The 15,839-nt window shown below is 40.2% G+C and overlaps 1 protein-coding gene across 15 annotated transcripts in view; it reads left to right on the plus strand.

Moving 5' to 3' along the window:
• The window catches only part of ppip5k1a (diphosphoinositol pentakisphosphate kinase 1a), a 55,472-nt gene that overhangs the window by 15,145 nt on the left and 24,488 nt on the right, over nt 1-15,839 (plus strand). For 6 of the 15 annotated variants that reach the window (XM_088079889.1, XM_042490139.2, XM_088079965.1 and 3 more), the window contains exons 9-25: nt 307-428; nt 525-626; nt 1,363-1,449; nt 1,531-1,606; nt 2,510-2,619; nt 3,804-3,889; nt 4,480-4,605; nt 7,005-7,126; nt 8,077-8,259; nt 9,758-9,899; nt 11,276-11,502; nt 12,030-12,157; nt 12,260-12,374; nt 12,532-12,639; nt 13,757-13,885; nt 13,980-14,120; nt 15,135-15,228. In XM_088079889.1, coding sequence (XP_087936015.1) covers nt 307-428; nt 525-626; nt 1,363-1,449; nt 1,531-1,606; nt 2,510-2,619; nt 3,804-3,889; nt 4,480-4,605; nt 7,005-7,126; nt 8,077-8,259; nt 9,758-9,899; nt 11,276-11,502; nt 12,030-12,157; nt 12,260-12,374; nt 12,532-12,639; nt 13,757-13,885; nt 13,980-14,120; nt 15,135-15,228 — 2,098 coding nt within the window. The remainder of the gene's footprint in view (nt 1-306; nt 429-524; nt 627-1,362; nt 1,450-1,530; nt 1,607-2,509; nt 2,620-3,803; nt 3,890-4,479; nt 4,606-7,004; nt 7,127-8,076; nt 8,260-9,757; nt 9,900-11,275; nt 11,503-12,029; nt 12,158-12,259; nt 12,375-12,531; nt 12,640-13,756; nt 13,886-13,979; nt 14,121-15,134; nt 15,229-15,839) is intronic. The other 9 variants (XM_088080036.1, XM_088079778.1, XM_088080125.1 and 6 more) reach the window with 3 other exon arrangements.

Consider the following 15,839-nt stretch of genomic DNA (forward strand, 5'->3'; position numbering starts at 1 on the left):
GTTTATTTCACAGTAGCCCTACGTCAGTTTCATGCCTGCAGAGTTTTATCTTTCAGCCTTTTTTGGCGTCATGTCTTCAGTCTTGTTTATGTGTCAGAGTCTTTACACTAAAGCTGCCCTTATATGGTGTTGAGGGGGCGTTACCTGAGCTGACAGGTGGCGTTTGCTGTATCTGGAGTTGACTTCTCATATTTTCTTTCACCAAAAAAGAAAGTCTAAGAGAAATTGAAGAAAATGTTGCTGCATGAGGCGCGTAGTCGAGTTGCATCGCTGAAAACAAACTGTCCTCCTCTTGTTTCACTGCAGCAAACCGTGTGCGGCTTCGATCTCCTCCGAGCCAACGGACACTCGTATGTGTGTGATGTCAATGGTTTCAGTTTCGTGAAGAACTCCATGAAGTACTATGACGACTGCGCCAAGATCCTCGGGTACCGTGTTTTATTTTTTTGTCATCCTTTGGGACATTTAGTTGATTCCTCTTCCAGATGTGTAGATCGAGTTTGTGTGTTTTCGTGGCTCTGCAGGAACATTATGATGCGCGAGCTGGCTCCTCAGTTTCAGATTCCTTGGTCCATCCCCACCGAGGCCGAGGACATCCCCATCGTTCCCACGACGTCAGGGACCATGTGAGTCATAACAGCAGTCAGGCCAGTTCAGTTACATGTCTGCAAGCAAAGGTGTGTTCAAGGTGCTTCAGATTCATTTGGATGTTGACCATCATGCCTTTTATCGTGGTTAACTTTAAGATGTTGAGTTGCGCTGTCACAGTTACTGTGTAGAAAGCATCGTGTTTGCTGCGTTTACCCAGAGTACACCACTATATAATGTAAGTGTATTTCGACCCAGAATATTACACTTTTTGTCAAAAAATCCTCAAATGGTGCAGATATTTGTATGATGATTAGTCAGTCAGACTTTGTTTGTATGGTACTACACACACACACACACACACACACACACACACAACCCACACTCATACACACAAGTGCACAGGCGCATGGGTAAAAACAAACTAAAGTAAGAGTACTCATTAAAACACCAGAGGCAGGATCAAACCCATAGATAAAAGATACATTAATATAATAGTAATGATAAGTAAATAAACACATAAATAAATAATTAAATACTCTAAATCGTAGATAAAAGGTGAATTAAAGGATAACAGCACAGAGAGTAATGGATAAAAATGTTAAAAATAATGAAATAATTTAACATCTAGTAAAACAATAAAAAGACTAAAATGTATGAATAAACAGTCAAGAAATAAATAGTTAGAGTTCATTTCAAGCAGACTGAAAAAGCAGGTCTTGAGTTTGCTTTGTGAGACGTTCGTGAGTGTAAATGTTCGTGCGCTCTCTTCAGGATGGAGCTTCGCTGCGTCATCGCTGTCATCCGACACGGAGACCGAACGCCCAAACAGAAGATGAAGATGGAAGTTCGTAACCCCATGTAGGTCATCGCTGTCTTTATTTGACTTTTTAATTTAGGAAAGACGTTTGATTAATTTGAATTTATTTTTGTTGCATCCAGGTTCTTTGACCTGTTTGAAAAATATGGAGGATACAAAACTGGGAAACTGAAGCTGAAGAAGCCGAAACAACTGCAGGTGACGGTGATCGTTTTTCATTTTTTTCCTCATTATACGTAAATCTTTACAGCCTGTGTGTGATTACCGTAAAACTTCAATAAATGCCTGGTACCTGTTAGACCCCCAGACCCTGTTTTTTTTTTTTTTTTTTTTTTACTTACTTTTTTTGGGGGGGGGTGAGTTGGTGAAATTTTCAGGTTATTTTTTTTTAATCTTTTAACAGATTTCTTTCTTCCTCTGAGTCATTTCTTCTCTTTTTGTTGCTCATTACCTTCTAACCATTTTTAAAAAAAAAAAAAAAAAAAAGACAATATGCTCAGGTCTAAAAGAGTTAAATAAATAATTTGATTGCATTTCTCTTTCCTGAGCAACTGTTTTGTGAAGAATTATTGTAATTTTTAAGCTTTTTTTTTCAGGTCATTTCTTGTATTTTTTTGGTGTTACTTTCTTGTTTTTTTGTTTTGTTTTTTGTGTTTCTGAAATTTTCAGGTCATTTTGTTTTTCTTTTGTTTCAGTGGGAGGCTTTTTTGTTATTGCTGGCTGCTTTTTTTGTCCGCTTGTATTCTAATATAGAAAATAATAAATATTTGTTACATTTTTATGTTTTTTTCACACTTTTCCTGCCAGCTTTTGGGTCATTTTTCCTTTTGTTGCTCATTACCTTCTTCCCATGATTTTGACAAAAAAAGCCAATTTGTCCTGGTTTCAAAGGGTTTAATATTTATATTTTTAGTGTATATCAGATTTGTGTGAAAGGAATTAAAAAGCCCATCCCAAATATAATCCTGCTGAGGGCCTTTAATTGAAGTTTTACGGTAAGTAAATGTGTGTGTGTGTGTGTGTGTGTGTGTGTGTGTGTGTGTGTGTGTGTGTGTGTGTGTGTGTGAGATCTGTGACGGCGTGTTGCTCTGATCCTCACAGGAGGTGCTGGACATCACACGGCAGTTGCTGGCAGAACTGGGACAGCACAACGACTGCGAGATAGAAGAGAAGAAGTCCAAACTGGAGCAGCTGAAGACTGTTCTGGAAATGTGAGTGAAGTGAACTGGGTCACCTTATTAACCGGCCGTCCCCGAACTCATTCAACTGATTCATTACGACTTTGTTTCAGTTTTAAACCATGATAGACTGAAAAAATAAACTCCATACTGGTTATTTATAGAGATCATTAAAACTGTGCAATAAAACCTCACAGCAGCTCTTCAGCGTGGTAACAAAAGCTTTGTTTTCCCCTCGGCGTAAAAGGATGTGATGTTTTTGAGCGCTCCCATAAATTCAGACTGCAGCTATTAATTTGGTGACGTGCATCGCCTCACTTTCCCTCCAAATGAGCGTCCTAGAAGAGCTCAGGACAGAGTTTCCTGAGTTTGTCTTCGGCCTCCTCTTGTGCTAATGACAAATGAGTTTTTCAAAGGTCACCATCTGCTGCACGAAACTGCAGGAGCCTTTGATGAGCTGCGGCTGTTACAGCTGCAGAGTGTGTGTGTGTGCGCGTGCGTGCGTGCGTGCGTGCGTGCGTGCGTGCGTGCGTGCGTGCGTGCGTGCGTGCGTGTGTCCTGTAAACAGCCTCCATGTAGAAAAATGTCCTGATATTGTAAAATTAAAGGCAGCTTTATTTGTATAGCTCATATCATACACCAGGGCAAATTAAAGTGCTTTACAGAGCAATAACATATAAAAACATAATAAAGGATTCAGATTTACAATAAAAGATTAAAGAGATAAAATATGAAACATTTAATATCAAATATTAATCTAAATATTAATACAAAAATATAATTAATATGATATTTTAAAGATAGACTTAATTACTAAACAATTTAAAAAATTTAGAATGAAAAATCACCATAAAATAGCAAAAGTGCAGACAAAAGTGCAAAGATAAAAAGATTATTTTATTTTATTTAAAATCAAGTTTAAACTAAGTTTGCAGTCATTAGCGGGTTGAGTAGGCAGAATAAAAAAAAGGAGCATTTTAGCTTTGACTTAAAAGTGATGAGAGTCTGGGCTCGTCTAACAGCATCTGTCAGGTTGTTTCAGGTTTGTGCTGCATGATAACAAAACGCTGCATCGCCATGTTGTGTTGTAACTCTGCGGACAGTCAGTGATTCCAATAAATGATGAGTCAGGGGAATTTTGTGCTGTCATGTTTATCCATAAGTAGCTCTGGCATTTAATGATTCCATTTTTTTGTTTTTTTCTCCTCCTCGTAAAGGTACGGTCACTTCTCGGGGATCAACAGAAAAGTGCAACTAACTTACCTGCCCCATGGGCAGCCCAAAACCTCCAGTGAGGAGGAAGGTAAGACGATATTTAGGCACTTTGTTTCACCTCCTACTCAAACTGGTATGATGTCGGCAAAAATACTGAAGTGAGTGTGAAACACCTGCAAATGTAATAAACCACAAACATGATACAAAATCTGCAGCTTTCAATGTAATAATCACACAAACATAATACATTTACCACAAACGTAATAAATTTACCACAAACGTAATAAATTTACCACAAACGTAATAAGAGTTGCCTGCTACAAACGTTATATGAAATTTCCTGCAAATGTCCATGTCGTGGACATTTGCACGACGTCCAGAAAAGACATCTATACAACATCCAGAAAAGACATCGATAATACGTCCAGAAAAGACATTGATATTATGTCCAGAAAAGACTTCCATACTACGTCCAAAAAAGACATCTGTGCTGTCACATAGATGTCTTTTCTGGACATTTGCAGGAAATGTGTTATTACATTTGTAGAAGGCAGCTGCTGTTACGTTTCTGGGATTATTACATAAAAAAAGTTGCAGGTATTTATTTCATTTTGGGCTGTCACAGAGTGTTAACAGTGTTAACAGTGTTAACTCTGGTCCTCTGGTTCTGGTTTCCAGACACGCGTAAAGAAGGTCCGTCTCTGCTGCTGGTGCTGAAGTGGGGAGGAGAGCTGACTCCTGCGGGCAGAGTTCAGGCTGAGGAGCTGGGCAGGGCCTTCCGCTGTATGTACCCTGGAGGTCAAGGTGAGACAAAGCAGTGTTTGAAGTAATATTTAACTCCTGTCACTTAAAAAAACTCTTCAGGCCCACGTGCCAAAGTTCACATCAGTGTTCATTTAGCCGTGGAAGGTATCTGTGATCTGCGCCGGTTAAATAAACAGCATCAGCAGCAAATATATTCACAGAGCTCAAAATACAAGTCAAGTCAGTTTTATTTATAAAGCTCATTATCACAAATCACAGTCACCTCAGAGGACTTCATAACATGTGACGTCCCTCTGACCTTTGACCCTCACATCGACTATGGAAACCCCCCCCCAAAAAAACCTGTAATGGGGAAAACAGTGGTAAATGCAATATTGGGCAGTAGATTTTGTTAGAGTATTAAATGTTTACATTGAGATTTAAACCGTTTAAACCATTTAAAAATGGAAGTTTTCATGTTGATGACGACTGTAACGTGTCAGAGTCTGTTCAGTTTGTCCACATTCATAAGTACATTTATGTCCGGTGTTTTTTGGTTTTTGAGTCCACAGCACAGCTGTTCAGCTCTGTTGTGCAAAAATTAAGGACAAAGTCAGCTCAAATTACATTGTAACTCAGTAAAGGTTTCCTTATTTTAAACATCACAACAACAAAAAAAGGCCACAGCAGTCGATGTTTCATTTCGTGCATGATGGAAAAGTCGAGACAGAAGGACACAATAATCCATGCAGCGTTAAAAGTTTCCTGCATCAGTTCATGTGTACAATAAATATTTCAAAATGGTCTTAAAATGCTGAAACAGCTACACATGCAAAGCGCCACCATCACTGCTGTTGCTCCTAAAATAATGATAATAATTATAATAATAATAAGAGGCTGAGAGTTTTAATTGCTTATTTTGCCGCCACACTGAGCAGCCAGCGATCCATGTCGGGTCAGAGTGAGACGCAGGAAACGGGCTGTGAAAAGTGGGTCAGGAGGAGTGAAATTTACTTTTGTTTCAGATACAATAAACAGTTAAAGACCCACATAATGTATTAATGGTTAACTATCACATAATATCCAGACAAAACACCAATCAAATGCATAAAATATGTTGCACTAATTTCATTATTTTGTATCCTAAAATAAGTTTCTTTTTAAATCCTTTATTCACCATTTAGTGCATACATGTAACTGAGTACACAGTCAACAAAGCGATGATTTTGGATTAGATAACAACAATAATGAACATAAAGATACTAAAAAAATAAACCAAGAAAAACAAACGAAAGACAACAAAAACAAAGAGAGCATTGATTTTTTTTCTTTTTTCTGTCTGCTTTTGTATAATAATTTATCCTCTTTTTATCCTCGTTTCCTTTTTTACATGTTTGAAACAAATCAAAATCAAATCGAATTGTTGAGGTTTGGTGACATATTTCATGTTTGCAGGACGGCTTTGCTTTGGTGTCTCTAATTCTTTCTGTTTACGTCTACACGTACATTTTTTAAAACCCTTTTTCTCTTTCCTGCTCTCCTTCTTTTCCTTTACTTCCACAGCTACAGCAGTTGTGTTTACATTTATATCTATATTGTAAAATAGAAAGTGTCAGCATGGGAGGACCCTCTACTTTGTAAAACTTCAGGGAGGTATTTTTATTATTAGTTTTTAATTAAATTTTTCTGTTGCAGGGAACATGCTGTACATGATGTTAAAGTTTCAGTTTTTAGAAAACATATGCTAAAGGCATTTAGACAGAGTTTTGTGTTGCACTTTGTTCCAAATTCTAAATTTCTGCAGAAATAGTTTGATTTTTATTGTAAATGCTTAACAGTTATCAGTCTCATTAAGTACTAATAATCATATCGGCCCTGAAAAACTAATATTGGTTTACCCCAACGATAGCCGTCTGTCTCTCCCTCTTGTCTTGTCTGCGCTGCTCTCATGACCTCATTACTGACTGACATACGTGTAGTTTAACACAGAGTGGTTCTTTAGGACAGCAGGTGTGGACATATTACAGCTCAAAGTGACTCTAACCAAAGGAAATACGATACCGCTGCAGAGAAAGAAAGGAAAAATGAGAATTTAAAAGTAAAAAAAAAAACATGCATTTCTCTTCTATCACATGAACGTTGTTCAGGCTCTTTTAGCGGAGAACATGAGATGTGAGGACAGAGGTGTGAACAAAGACAACCTGGACGGGGAAACCTCATTAAAGCAACACAAACAGTGACCGGATATTTTGACCCAGTTTGCAGGCGGTCAGAGTTCAGCAGCTTCTGTTCAAACAGTTTCTGAAAGAAAAGATCCAGTTTAAGTCAGTTTAAACAAAAATGACTTCATTTTATCACAAATTGCTCATCACGATAAAAATGCATCAGATTTGTAGTGAATTTTCTTTTCTGCGTTCCTGTATTTAGTGATGCTGTTGACACTCTTTTTGTTTTTTTAGGAGACTATGCTGGATTTCCAGGCTGCGGGTTGCTGCGGTTACACAGCACCTACAGACACGACCTGAAGATCTACGCGTCTGATGAAGGCCGGGTGCAGATGACGGCCGCAGCTTTCGCAAAGGTGTGAACTATTCGAATATCCTAACTGCTCTGCATAAAACAGGAATTTGTTTTCTGTCGCTCTGTATTTTCGTTGATCCTGACAAAAAGGATTCAACTTGCAGTCAGTTAAAACCTTTGAACTTTGCTATCATTTTTTATCACAGCAATTACCAACTTGGCAAGAATTTTTTTATTATTAGAAAATTATTTAAAAAGGGAAAAATATCCAGAAAACTATATTTATGATTGTATATTATATTTTGTTTTTATATTTGAAATTATATTTAAGACAAATTTGATAAAATATACAAAATAAATACTTTTTTTCAGTATTTTAATTGTTTTGTTTAACTTTCAGGCAATATTCCTGTACATTTTTTTGTTTTACAATTTTTGGGCCATGTCTTGTTAAGTTGCTTGTTGCCTTCTCCCCAATAAAATAAATCAAACCAATTTGCTCGGGTTTTGAAGGGTTAAAAATAAGCAGTAAAATCTTAAAATTTAGAAATAAGTGTTGTTATAGGTCCTTGAAAAAGTTATAGAAAACTTTTAAAAATGTTTGTCAATGAAAATGTAGATGAGAAAACGTCACGAGTGATATCTGATACTGTCAGCTGTTCATTTAACTGTGAAAACAAACTGAAACTAAACTGAAACATGAGTATAAAGTGTAGAAATTACAGTCGGTGTCAACAAGATCAGTCATGTCCCAAAATGTCAACAAGATCAGTCATGTCCCAAAATGTCAACAAGATCAGTCATGTCCCAAAATGTCAGTGTTTGTTGCCTCGTCGCAGTACAACAGCTCCTGCTTTGGCCACTAATTGTCTAATTATCACTTTGCATCAAAACAAGTCCCAGATTACAGCTTCATTGTGTGTGTGTGTGTGTGTGTGTGTGTGTGTGTGTGTGTGTGTCTGTGTGTCTGTGTGTGTGTGTGTGTGTGTGTGTGTGTGTGTGTGTGAGCAGGGTTTGCTGGCTCTGGAGGGCGAGCTGACGCCCATCCTGGTGCAGATGGTGAAGAGCGCAAACATGAACGGGCTGCTGGACAACGACAGCGACTCGCTGAGCAGCTGCCAGCACCGCGTCAAAGCCCGACTGCACGAGATCCTGCAGAAGGACCGCGACTTCATCGACGAGGACTTCGATAGGGTGATTATCTAACAGTAGGCGGGTTTTACATTAACCCTGCACAAATTGAAGTTGCGAATACAAAAAACGCCAAATGGAAAATAACAAAAGTTCCTTTTATCACAAAAAAAGTTATTATGTCAAAGTTTAATAAGAATTTTAGACTTTCAGTGGCAAAAACAACATATTACATTGCACCCTTTTTCACTGCAGCGCCTTTCTCTTTCAATACTGCACCATTTAAAAAATGTGTCAAACACAGGACTTTACTTTTAGGTAGTTTCCAGCAGACTCTGGTTGGTTTGGCAGTTGCGATCCATATTTGAAAAAACAAAAAGGATCTTACAGTTTATCCAAACAGTGTTGGATTGTTTTGCGGCTGTTAAAACGCTGTGAGCCTCTAAGGACCTGCAGTTCTCAAGGCTGCAAATCACTGTGTGACAATGTTAGAGCACATTAGGCAGGATTTCATTAACCCCCAATTTGTGCAAATTGCAAATGTAAGATTTGCCTAATAGAAACACATCAGTTTCGAAAAAACTCCCGTTTATCGCAAAGAAGTTTTTACACTCGCATGAGGAGGTATTTCAGGTGATCCAAGGAGCGACTTTTGTCCAAACTGCAGTGGAAACTTTTTAGTCTTTTTTACGTCACGTGATGCTGTGTCTGTGTGCTTGTCAGTAGGAACTGGCTCCCTCATGATGCAGCAGGAGCTACAGGAGCTGTTATTGCATCACATAACTCTGAGAAAGTTGAGTGGATCATTCGGATGTTTTTAATCCACAATTCCTCCGTGAAATCGTGGACTATCAGCTCCCAGAAATCCCTCATATGTGTCCGCTCCCATGTATAAGGGGCTCGCCTTTCAAACATGGCTCCATAACACGCCTACGTGGCCTCGGATTGGAAATAATGACGGCTAGTGCGGTGGCTGCAATAGAAATAAAGCTGCTGATGTTTTGAACCTCCATCGCCATGGTTACTGGGATGTTATCACCAGAGGAGAAGTCACACAACATCAGTGGAAACACAGTCATCTCAAAAATTGTATTTTGTCAACATTTTGAAAATGTTGCTTAAGTTTTGTGCCAATCTGTAATGGAAACTCGCCTCTCTCAGCTAACCTGAGAATTAAAATGTGTTTTTTGGCAAATGTTTCCCACAGTAGTTGTTAGGCTGAGAGAGTGATGTGCGGAGAAAGACGGGGGTTTTACCTTTCAGGTCTCCTTTGATCACTCAGAGGATTACTAACCTCCTCTAATGAAACCAGAAAGGATTGTTTCTCTTGAGCTAACAGTTTGCAGATTAATTATATTCCTTCATCATTCTCAGTTAGGTGAAATGACAAAGGTTTGGCAGCGCTGGACTTTGAGTTCTTTGTAATGTGAAAGTAGTCAGTGCGAATTTGTCCTGTGTGATTGGCTTTTTAATGAAGGAGCTTTTTCTTTGTGTGTGTGTGTGTGTGTGTGTGTGTGTGTGTGTGTGTGTGTGTGTGTGTGTGTGTGTGTGTGTGAGACAGCTGGCACCGACCTGCAGCGCCTCTTTGGTGAATTCAATGAAGATCGTGCAGAACCCGGTGGCCATATGTGACCAAGTATACTCCCTCATTCAGAGCCTCACCTCCCAGATCCGCAGAAGGATGGAGGACCCAAAGTCAGCTGGTGAGACAATAAAGTCCTGTCTGTCTTTGAATCATGTCAAGGTGTTTCATTTAGTTGGCTGGTTAGTTAGTTGGTTTCCACACTCAGTCTTGTAGAGTCAGGAGGAGTATTTTCCCTCTGGAACGTGCTTCCTGTGTGAGAGCGGCATGGTAGCCGCCACACATCCTGCGTGAACAGCGCTGGTCAGGCGCCTCTGTTGCACACAAACTTTCCTGCTTCTTTTTCAAAATAAAATTCCTCTGACAGAATCCCTTCAGTTGTTGACACAAGGCATTTTACTGTGAAACATTTGCAGGACTGTGTTGTTGACAATGCAGGAGCTGCAGGACTTCATGAATGAGCAGAAGATGTGCTTTAAAATATGAAAATTCAGTACTCACAGCCAGAGGCGGTCCTGGGTAGTTTTGCGCCCTGGATTGAAATATGAGACCTGTAATGATAGAATGTGGATAAACGCATTCCAGCCATGTTTTGATGGACAACACCAACAGCCAATGATAATAAGAGTAGCACCACAGCAAACCAAATGCAGCGAACAGCCCGACAGCCCGCTTCAGCGCGCGGACATGTCCCGGAGCCCGTTCCGGCGTGCGGACATGTCCCGGAGCCCGTCCCGGCGTGCGGACATGTGCAACAGCCCGCTCCGGACATGTCTGACAGCTCGCTCCAGCGTGGACATGTCCCACAGCTCGTTCCAGCGCGCGGACATGTCCAACAGCTCGCCGCAGCGCGGACATGTCCAACAGCCCGCTCGAGCATGTGGACATGTCTGACAGCTCGCTCCAGCGCGCGGACATGTCCAACAGCTTGCTCCATCGCGGACATGTCCCACAGCCCGCTTCAGCGCGGACATGTGCGACTGCTCGCTCCAGCTCGCGGACATGTCCGGCACCCACTTCAGCGCGGACATGTCCCACAGCCCGCTGTAGCGCGCGGACACGCCTTTAAGCTTGACAGAAACAGTGATTTGATGTATATCATGTTTTATATCGATATTGACTGGTATGAAAAAACATATTGTCCATATCCATATCGCCCTACTTGTTGGCTTTGACTAACGGTCTTTGTGAGGTAACATTTTACTGGCAAAAGTCGCAGTGATTTGCACTATAGTGTGTGTGTGTGTGTGTGTGTGTGTGTGTGTGTGTGTGTGTGTGTGTGTGTGTGTGTGTGTGTGTGTGAGCGGAGGAGAATTGACAGATGCAGTAGAGGCTGAAACATAAATTAGATAAACGGCAGAAGCATATTTAGTTTATTTAGTAAAATTTTTACAAAACACGGTGTAGATCTATCCTAAAGTGTGTACAGTGAATTAAATATCTTGATTCCTCTTTTGTCTGAATGTGGACATAATCGTCTGTCTCTGTTTCTGTCAGCAGACCTGCAGCTGTACCACAGTGAGACACTGGAGTTGATGCTGCAGCGCTGGTCCAAACTGGAGAGAGACTTCCGCATGAAGAACGGGCGCTACGACATCAGCAAAATACCCGACATTTACGACTGCGTGAAGTACGACGTCATCCACAATGCCTCTCTGGGCCTGGAGGACACACTGGAGCTGTTCAGACTGTCTCGAGCTTTGGCCGACATCGTTATCCCACAGGTGAGACAAAGAGACAGAGACAGAGAGAGGAGGACCACTGCAAATATTTTCTTTGGCTTTTTGCTCTGAAGAATACTTCCTTTTTTTCTTTTTGAAGAAAAATATGAATTCAAGACATTTTTTTCTGGAGAAAAGCACAGATACTAGATTGAAAATGTAACCTTAAATCTGCACAAAAAATATTATTATTATTATTATTATTATAGAATAATTGTAGAAATTATATTTATTGACTTACAAACTAACATTTCAGAATTTCACATTTAAAAGGTAAAAAAAAAAAACAAGCATTACTGAAGCAGGAATGCGAGAAAATAAAAGTAAAGTGTATTTACAGTTAAAAGTCTGGAAAGTTTGAGAAGAGTGGATACATTTGAACTTAAAATCAAGTTTTGTTGCTTCTTATACCAATTTTCTACATCTTTGATATTTTTTCTTGCACTCCTTGTGATTTGGACTTTTTTTAAGCCAGTGAACCTTTTCATTAGTATTTGTAGTATTTTTAGGACATTCCTGTGTTCTTGCAGGAATACGGCATTAATCGAGTGGAGAAATTGGACATAGCGTACGCCTACTGCCTCCCACTGGTCAGAAAGATCCAGCTGGACCTGCAGAGGACCCACGAGGACGAGTCTGTCAACAAACTGCATCCTCTGTGAGTAAATCTGACTGAGGCTGAGGAGATGAAAACACACGATGTAAAGTGACTACTGAGAGTACTTTGGAGCATCTAAGTAAAGCGATGTCTTGTCCTCAGGTACTCTCGTGGAGTGATGTCCCCGGGGCGCCACGTCAGGACACGTTTATATTTCACCAGTGAGAGTCACGTCCACTCCCTGCTCAGCATTTTCCGCTACGGAGGCCTGCTCGATGTAAGCGGTCAAACTTAAGTCCCAAAGAACGTTTATCAGATCTTAAATCTTATCTTAAATTTCCTTCGGGATCAATAAAGTACTTATCTATCTATCTATCAGATGGGGTCAAATGGTAAAAGGGAGTTTTTTTTGTGTGTGTTTTTTTGTGCGACAGGAGGAGAAGGACCAGCAGTGGAAGCGTGCCATGGATTACCTCAGCGCTGTCTCTGAACTCAACTACATGACTCAGATCGTCATCATGCTGTACGAAGACAACAATAAGGTAGTGTTGGTGCTTGTTTTCCTCATGCACAGCTGCTGTGGCACGTGACCATAACCCTGCACCATCCTGGTAGCACTGGTCTGCCTGTGTGCACGAAACACATCAACAATGTTTTTCCTCTTTTTTTTTAGTTTGTCAAGTATAAAGTTGACTCCTGGTAGCTATCGTTGTGGCCCCCCGCACCGGTCGGCCTCTCTGAGAAACATTCAGACGTTGTTGCTTTGGCTGCTCTCATTTCCTGCAGACGTGTTTTGTTTCATTGGAAAGCCCTAATGCCCCTTCTGCCTTTTTGTCTCATTTAATGTGCTTTTTATTGTTAGAAAAGATAAAATACTTCCTGAGAGGCTCATTTGTCTGTTTGTACAGAAGATGTCAGCCTATGATTTCTTATGTAAATCCTCTCTGGACCCCATCTCAGTCTCTTTGCATCTAATTTGAAGTGAGCATTGACTATCTTTTCAATTGTTTTCTTCTCCCCGTCTTTTTTTTTTTCAAATTGTTATTTTTTGTTATAATTATTTATGCATTTATTGTTATTTTTGCTTTGATTACTTACTGGGGTTTGAGGTGTGTGGCTGGAGTGTTGGATATGGTGGTGTTTTGTTTTTCTGTTCTACCACAAAGAGGGTTAGGAGGGGACAAAAACACTGGAACATACATTTGTACTTTGTATTTTAATATTTAGTACTGCTTCCTAATAATAAAAGAAAAAAAGTCTATAAAAAGACATTAGACTGTCCCTTTGGGCTGTTTTGAGGTTTTTTGCAGCCTGTTTGCATCATTTCATGGCAGCTTTTCAAAAAAAAAAGTGATGCATGTTTTGATTTGTACTTTTTTGCAGTGAGTGAAATTGTGAGTGCCAGAGAAGATTGCAAAAATAGTTGTGATGCTGTCATGGATTCAGGGTCGTTCAGCAGCTGATTGTTGATGACCAGCTGTTGCTGCAGTTTGACTGTTAGGCGCTGAACGTTCATCAACAAACCGCTCTCCTCCTCTCTGCTACTTCAGCACCACGGACAGCACCACAGATCTGTCAATACACAGCACATTATTGATGTTTCTACACTGAGATGAGACATCTTTATACAGAATAACGTCTCCGTTATGTCCCCTAAAGGACCTCACCTCAGAGGAGCGCTTCCACGTCGAGCTCCACTTCAGTCCAGGTGTCAAAGGTGTGGAGGAGGAGGAGAACGCACCGACCGGCTTTGGCTTCAGACCCGCATCTGCTGAGGTAGCTCGACAGGTAGATCAAATAATCCAGGAGTTTTTAGCATGTTTCTGTTCTGCAGAAACATGAAGCAGCACGTGAACTGTGCCCTTTTTCTGTGCTCACTCAGAACGGGCAGAAACAGACCGACCCCGGCAGCCTGGAGGACCTCTCTCGAGACGAGACCGACCGCGCCGTGCCGCTGTCTGAGCCAATCACCATTCAGAGGAGGTCCCCGCTCATACGCAACCACAAGACGGGATCCATGGAGGTGATGCAGACTCACAACACAAACTTGTTCCTGAAATCAGCTTCTTTCTGTGGACTAGAAGAGATACAGTTTAATCAAACAGGAGTCTCTTAAGCTTTTAGATGCTGTTTGTATTCAGTTACTCATATACCCCAAAACTTCAGTTAATAGCCAGTAACCAATTAATAACCCAGCTATTATAATCACTGATGTCAACAGGCTTATATTTAGGACAGGCCTTTTTTTTTCTTTCGCACAAAATTGTTGTTTTGTATTTATTTATTTATTTGTTTGTTTTTCAAAAACGTGGAAAGAAGGAATAAGAAATGACCCAGAAGTTGAGTGAGTGGAGTTAAGTGAAAATTTGACAAAAAAAGTAAAAAAAACAAAAAAAAAAGACACACGGTGAGAGATGAGAAATGACCTGGAAAAAATGCTTAAAAAATTGCAATAATTATGTTAATAATTCTGAATTTAGTTTACTGGACAATATCCTTTTTTTTTTTTTTTTGTTTGTTTGTTTTTAAGTCTTCTACATCAACTATTTTTATACTTTTTTTGCGTCTCTCTCGTTTACCATGCTGATAATACCGTTTTCTTTGGTGCGCATGGTTTTAGTAAAATTAAATGAATGACTGAATTGTGGAGAATCTTTTTTTCGTGTTCCTGTTGACAAAAGTATAACATATATACATATTTGTATGTTTGATCTAAGCAGCTGACTAACGTTATCTCCAGCATCCAATCCAAATTAACTGCATGGTAACCAGGCCGAGTCTCTAATAGAGACGGGCCTTTATCTGTCAAAGTGTGTCGCCACACCGGGATGTTAAAAGGGACTGGGTGTTGAATTGGGCTTTTTATTTGAAGTTTTACGGTAATCAGTTCTGTGTTTTTTCCCCTTTTAATTTGTCCATGGTCATATTTTTATCCTGCAAACCAGCAGGAGAGCAGCATAATATTAAATACACTCATGCTGAGGTGTGTGTGTGTGTGTGTGTGTGTGTGTGTGTGTGTGTGTGTTTTCTCCACCAGGTTCTCTCGGAGACATCCTCCTCCAAAGTGGGCAGCTATCGCCTCTTCTCGTTGTGCTCGCGTCAGTCCCCCGAGATGAAACAAAGTGGATTAGGTAGGTGTCCTAATGCACCGTTTCCATGGCAACCGCGTGTGTAGATGATAGCGTGTGAAATGGCTCAGAGTGACGGGGGTCGGGCGGGACAGCTTTCACTACACGAGTTTTGATTGGGAAATGATACACTCTGAGGGCTGTTTTCACTGTGTGTGGGGAGTGCATGTTAACTAGTGTTTACGTCGTCTCTGCAGACGTGTTTGCTAAAATATTGTCTGTTTGAAGACGACTAGTCTCCAAATACAAGGCAGCCACAAATGAAACGACGGCTACATTCTCTGCTTGTTTTTGGATCTAAATCGCTCTTCAAAAAATATTTAAATCGGAAAATATTCAAGTTTTATCTGTGTGTTTAAAGCAGAGATTGTTGTCCTCCTGGAGTAAAATGTGTTTTGCATGGAGCATCTCGCCCCCCCGTGTTTTTAATGCTTGTCTGGCTGACGAGTCCAGTGTTTTTTTGGTGTTTTTTTTAAAAATCTGCAGTTGTTTTGCATGAAGTTAGTCAGTTGTGAGATTGTTTCCCACTTTAGTCATGAGAACCAAATGTGATGAGAATCATCAAATATGTGACCAGAAACTCGACTGAGGCGTCAAATGCTGTTCAGAGTTAA

Source organism: Plectropomus leopardus, chromosome 1 (assembly GCF_026936395.1).
Source record: "Plectropomus leopardus strain MGB_pleo_1.0 chromosome 1, ASM2693639v1, whole genome shotgun sequence".
NCBI lineage: Eukaryota > Metazoa > Chordata > Actinopteri > Perciformes > Serranidae > Plectropomus > Plectropomus leopardus.